Source organism: Microtus ochrogaster, chromosome 10 (genome assembly GCF_000317375.1).
Source record: "Microtus ochrogaster isolate Prairie Vole_2 chromosome 10, MicOch1.0, whole genome shotgun sequence".
Classification (NCBI taxonomy): domain Eukaryota; kingdom Metazoa; phylum Chordata; class Mammalia; order Rodentia; family Cricetidae; genus Microtus; species Microtus ochrogaster.
The window spans coordinates 28,600,411-28,607,094 of NC_022016.1; the positions used below are offsets into that span (position 1 = coordinate 28,600,411).

General features: G+C 41.0%; 1 protein-coding gene across 14 annotated transcripts in view; it reads right to left on the reverse strand.

Moving 5' to 3' along the window:
• Positions 1-6,684, reverse strand: part of Elavl2 (ELAV like RNA binding protein 2) — a 157,694-nt gene that overhangs the window by 35,552 nt on the left and 115,458 nt on the right. For all 14 annotated transcript variants that reach the window (XM_013348257.2, XM_026782025.1, XM_026782024.1 and 11 more), the window contains one exon: positions 2,112-2,215. In XM_013348257.2, the coding sequence (XP_013203711.1) occupies positions 2,112-2,215 (104 nt within the window). The remainder of the gene's footprint in view (positions 1-2,111; positions 2,216-6,684) is intronic.

The window sequence follows — 6,684 nt, forward strand, 5'->3', positions numbered from 1 at the left end:
TGAGCCCTGAGGAGAGAAGGCAGGACCACAGGCAGATGAGCCCTGAGGAGAGAAGGCAGGACCATGGGCAGTAGAGAAGCAGCTGTCATCAATGGTTTCTGGTAAAGACTGAGTCCATTTGTCTTATGGTGACCTGCTTTCTCTCCATTTGTACTTTTTTCTGGATCTTAGAGCATGCAGAATGTATAGCAAAAGAAGTGACTCACTGAGAATGAAATAAGGGCGATTATTTCTGGAATGAGGGAAATGGTCATTTGCTGAGATGAGCCATCCCAATCATGTTTCATTTTCTTTTTAACAACAACTTGGCTCTCAGCACTAAGAGCAATTGATTTCCAGGATTGCTGGTCATTTAAGCTAAGGAAGAGGAAGCCTACAAAAATCCATAGGACACAGAACACATAAAACAGCCTGGAGATAGCCAGATAGTGGGCGGGCACCATTGCTAAGGGCATTGCATTATCACTTAGAAGACAGAGCATTTGGCACAAAGAAAGATTAAGCAGGCAAGTGTGAAGAGAGTTAGGGGGAAAAAAGCAATTCAGGTTTAAAAAAAAAAAATGATCAAAACCAAATTTTTATCATCTTAAATTTCTCTAAGATTTTTCTTAGAATTTTGGCAACATAATGATTGGTTCCTTTAGTCATTACAGGGTGTACTTTCTCCCATTTTCTTTATTAGAAACACCCAGCATTCTTGGACATCTTACATCAAGTATATTTGGAGACCATCATATAGTTTCATTTAGATGGAAAGTGCTGACAGGAATTTTTTTCCTATGGGCCAATAAATATAAAGAATGAGGTGTCAAAACGACCCAGGGCTAACAAATCACCTTAGCTGACAATCCTAAGAGAAGTCACTTTAAGCACCAAGATGACACTGCGTTTCAAGATACCTCAAAAGAAAGGGGGGAAAAAAGAGTAAAACTCTTCTAGACAGTCTCTAAACAAGATGGATGGTACAGTCAGCCTCGAGCAACCTCTCCTCACCTCTTAGGCTCCAGTTTGCGCTGGCTTCTTATATCACGGCAGAAAATGGGTTCCAACTTGAGCCAATTGATAGATTGTCTGGAACACTATTTTAAAATATATTTGTGAGCCACCCCTGGCTTCATCGAGAAAGTGTATCAAGATTGATATGAGAACGGTGTCAGGAGAATTTATTGTGGGACTTTAGAATACACACACACAGATATACATATATACACACAATACATATATTTGTATTATATATATTTCTCCTAATATATTACATATTAGAGAAAAGCATAAATAAAAGATCTAAAAAAAAAAAGATTGATATGAGAGGTTCACACTGAGCAAGAGGGAATACACTGATGATCCGAGAGCCAATGTTCCTCTGGAGGCAACGCCACTGCCACTCTATTTGCTAAAGAAAAAAAAAATCTATGCGGGAAACTGGATCAACTTCTTACCTGGATAATTCAGGTAAGGATTTCAAACTGTAAAGCTGCAGAAAAGTATCCATAAAATAACACTGTCCCTCTTCAAAGGCAAAATGGCCTATGTGCCATGGGAGCTGCTTTAGGGCCTGTCTTCTCAGAAACCCGCTAGGATGGAGTCAAACAAAAGCACCACTACCAGATCTAGCTTGCTTAACCACTAATAGTTTTACATTCTAAACTAGAAAAAATAACACGCTATTATTCACAAAGGTCGCATGAAATTATAGTTTCGGTGTTCATTAAAAAAAAAAAGTATTAGATCAAACTACAACCACAGTCACATTCTTGTGTCAGGAGCAGAGGTGAGAGCCCAAACCTCATGCATTTACTGGATTACAAAACAAGTCCAACAGCTACTGTCTAGACAGTTTCAAGAATCCCTTGAGCAATAGGACAAGGATTCTCTCTATGAGAAGTACTTAATGTAGGGGGCTTCATGCAGTATTTATCCAAGAGCACTGCTTCTGACTGGTGATATGTGTCTACATAGAATATTTACAATCATAGTTGCTGCCTTTGTGCAATAACCACCCCCCCAAATATGCTGTGTCTCCCCGAGAAATGTTTGTGGAACCCAAATGTAAAAAGACCCTTAAAAAAGACCTTTTTCTACAATTAGATTTAAGAAAAATGCAAACATACTTTTATTGTTTTGGTCTGAAGTCTCAATCCATTCAGAGTGTTGATAGCTTTCTCTGCGTCCTTGGGGTCAATGTAGTTCACAAAGCCGTAACCCAAGCTCTGCCCTAAGGAGAGGAAAGGGGAAAGACATGTTAGTTCAGCCTACTGGCAGGAACAGACTGGTTTGGGCACAGGTTCCTGCATTCAAATCCAAATACATTCTCAATAGTATCTTTGCAAACTTCCACATCAGTTAGAACTGAGAAAGGGGTGCTGCTTAAAAACTGCACAGGCCCAGAGTCTCCCATTGCACACCACATGCCTGATTCAGGGTGTGACAGCAGCCCCCCAAAACTGGGTGCACCTCTCTGCTGAGCTCCAGAAGGAACAGACAAAACCATGAGTTTCACTATCAAAGATGGCAATAGCAATGAAGAAGCCATCGGTGTGTGTGAACTGTGCTGACACATTTATAGTAGTACTGTGCAGCTACAGTTTACACACACAGTGGAGTGGTGAAGGTGGTGTGTACATGCGGAAATGGGCCACATAATGGGATTCTGGTCAGTAATGGGCTGCACACACAATGGTGCTCCCGGGAGAGTCTAATAAAACTGAAACATTCCTGTCATATAGTGACATCTTTACTACAGTGACCTCATAGCACAATTCACAGTCATGTGTTTATGACAATGCTGATGTAAACAAATGTAACTGACTGGTCATATGAAGATGCAGCACACAGAGTTTGTACAGTGATTACTTAATAATGGCTATTACTGATTAATGTATTTCCTATTACACATTTAACAATAAGCACTTAAAAGGTATGCTATACAATGCCATATTTTTATATACAGCCCCTCAAATACATCATTTGATTATATCAATATTTACATTAGATAACTGACCTGTCTCATCTCAGCTTGTATAAGAGTACCACCAGTAATGTTCATGGACAACAAAATGGACAAACAGCACATCTCAGAATGAGCTGCCGTTAAACAATGTATGACCACACTTATTTGAGAAGGGTATTTCTTCAAATAAACGCAACAAAATTTCTATAGGTATTGCCCTAATCTAAAAAGGATTATAGGAAAACAAAGGGATTTACACAGAGAACAGTATACATATGACAAGAAAAGACTTGAGGAAATAACAAAGCCCAGAAAGGGTTTCACAAGAATAACTTCCAAACATTGTGGTGTGCCCATCAGCTGGCCTCTCAGCTCTCATTCAGTGGCGCCCTGTTAGGAACCAGGCAGGCACCATGCAGGGGGAAGCAAAACACAGCCCTGTGTCAGGCGGCTCCGTTTGAGAAGAGAGAAGTGACACCAATGAAAAGTGTTCAGACGATGACACTGCCTGGAAAGTACAAATGCTTGACTAAGACCCTGGCTGTTTAGCAGCTTCCTATTTGTTCTTGATGGGCCCCCCCAACTGCTACATGTTGGTATTAAAGACAGCCCCTCTGGTCACTCTAATGTGTGACTTCTTTTTTAATGACCAGGTAAACACAGTAGGCCAAACATAACCTAGTAAGTATGAGAACTTGTGATTTATTATACTTTGGAACCATGAACAGAATTTGGGAAAATGGGAGCTAACACAGTCTCTCTCACCAAGAAGTGTTTTTCCTGTATGCAAAAACAACAAACAGAGAGGTGGGTTCGGGGTATAAAGCAGTAGTGGAGAGCTTGCCTAAGATGTGCAAGGCCCTGGGTTAGAAGACCAGCATCTAGAAAACAAAGAATGAAAAGAGAGAGCCAAGAATGGAGTAGGCTCTTTTGTTTCCTCAGCCTCTATGTTTTTTTTTTAAATACATGCACCAGACATGCATGTTCATACTCTGATGCAGTCAAAACACTCACACACACAAAATAAACCTTCAGGAAAAGGTCATAAGTCAAACCACTATAATTTCAAGCTTTCGGCTTTTTCCAAAATTGAGAAGCATTTCTCACATGTCTACTGCGTATGTGTGAAGTGCCCTCTTAGGAGAAGTGCTGTGACTCTCCTGTCACTGAGCAGAATTCAAGTTGGCAGAATACAAAAAGAATCTGCACAAGAGAACAGCTTATGACGGAAAGAATATGAGGTTTGAAGATGGGCATGTGAGATCCAGTCTCCTCTCTGCCATCTATCAACGTGTGACTTTCAAGATGTTACTCAACCTTCAGAGTCACTGCACCCTACCTTGAAAAGAAAGATAATCCCTACACAACTAGAATGTTAAAAACAATGACAACAACAATACTCAGTATGGATGAAAGTGTACATCCCCATCAGAAGATAACAGAAGAGAAAAGAGCACACATACTATACACTAATGACGTTAAGCATATTCATTTAGGGTTATATGAGGAAGGTATTAAATAGGGTGAAAAAGAAAAGGTTGACCAGCATCATAGTTTTCTACAGGCAGTTTTTCCACCAGCAGCTTCTAATCACCTCACTGTTTCAAACTCAGCTGCATGTTAGAATCTCTCAGAGATCTTGGGAAGCCTGAACCCCACACTCCAAAATCCTAACTTATTAGTTTGTTTTGAAGTACAGATTTCAACTTTCCCAAAGCTTGGTGATTTAGGGTACAGCCAGGCTGAGAAACATGTTTTTGGCTTTTTTTTAAATTTATTTTTGTGTATGCACAACTTAAAGGGCTGAGTCAGTCTCCTCCTCCCATCCTATGTGTGCTCCAGGGACTGAACTCAGGCCAGTGATTAGGCAGCAAGCTCCTTTACTTGCTGAGTTGAGTCATCCTACTGACCAAAGAAAACAAGATTAAAGGTGAGTCTTGAGGTACACAGAACATCTGGGAAGCTACGAGGAGGCCTGAGTATATGAAATGTCCCCACAGGAAAGACAACATTTTACAGATGTAGTTAGAGATTTATGATGGTCTTTTATGCTGTCACATTGCCTATAATTTCAAGAAGCAGTTCACTGCCTCCTAAGTTGGGTCTTGGGCAGCCATGCTTCTATGCTCAACGCTGTGCATGGAGAAGACTGATCCACTTGTTCAGGCTAACCTGTTCCCAGGCTGCCTGCAGATTGGTCCACTTGTTCGGGCTAACCTGTTCTCAGGCTGCCTGCAGTCCTCACTCCTAGCATGCTGTAGGCAATGGAAGGTTTGCAAAATAAAACCAGAAGAACTTTAAATGGTGCTATTTATTTTACCAAAGATATAAAGGTCACCATTAGAAAGTACATTCTTTGAATCTGACCTGACACCCAATGCAATCTGGCCAGCTACAATGATGAATAAAATTCTCACTACTATTGACTATATTGAAACACACATTTATCTCCAAATAACCTCTTCCCCTTGTAAAGAAGTTTCTGATCTGGCATTATTGAGAGGAGTGCCATCTGCCAAGTAAAATGTGTCCAAGGTAAGTGGATTTTCCTATTAGAACTAAAACATGTAAGGCTTATCTGCTACTAAAAGGTACATTCTTAAGTCCACTGTTTAGCGCAGCAAACTAAAATATTGGGGTGCTAATACAGGAGACAGTTCTTATCTGGGAAGCTTCTATTTTCAGCAGACAGTGATTAACACAGAAACCCACGATTGGTAAAGGTACAGAGAACAAGAGACTACCGAAATCTCTGCTCTGAAAGGGACATCTATAACACACCCTCCCCTCTTCCAAGGCTCAGGGGTTATTATGGAAGAGAGGGAACAAAGAATGCAAGAGCCAACGATGGTGGATAGTTACAAGGAAACTGTTTTCCAAACACAGCAGGGCAGCTGCACATACGTAATCAGTGTTTTTAAAGGGTGCACAAGAGCTGTGCAAGCTGAGGTCAGACAGCATCCCAGTACAGAGAGGTGTGGTGGGCATGAGGTCCTCCCCCAGGGGAAGAGTCACTGACAAATGATAGCTGCTAGAAGATGGGGAGTTGATTATCTTCAGGAGTGTTGTCTTCGTAGGTCTCCCAAGCTCCAGGAGAAAGCCGCACATTCAAGAATAGGTGGGCAGCACAAACTGAACTTGAGCTCTTTTAAAAAATGACACAAAGTTGGGTGGGTAGAGAAGTGAGTGGTCACTTAGGGATCAAAACATATTGCATGAAATTAGAGTGCTAGGCACCTTACAGATTTCCAATATGGAGTGCATTAATTTATCCAGGTCAGCAAATACTTACTGAGCCTAAGGTAAACAAAGGCATCACAGACATGGACAGTGACTTCCCATTGTTCCCGGGCAGTTATGTGGTAATTTACTGCTCAGTTATAAACTCACAATTTTCGCACAAAGGCCAAGAATAGAATCCAGAGCTTGGCAATCAGCTTCTACAACATAAGAAGCAAGGGATAAAGCAATGAGGCTAGGCACTGCCTGTGGGACAAAGAGGCTGTGGCCTTTCAGCTACATGGGCTGTCTTCAGCACTAGATATTTTCTGATAGGCTTCATATATATGTTTGCACATTATTAATAATTTATTGGTTGCCTACTGTCTCCTTTCTGTTGGTTCTGGCAAATAACAGTTTATTCTTTATGTCTATACTGCTTTTTTAAAAACTATTTATTTTCTAGCCGGGTGGTGGTGGCGCACGCCTTTAATCCCAGCACTCGGGAGGCAGAG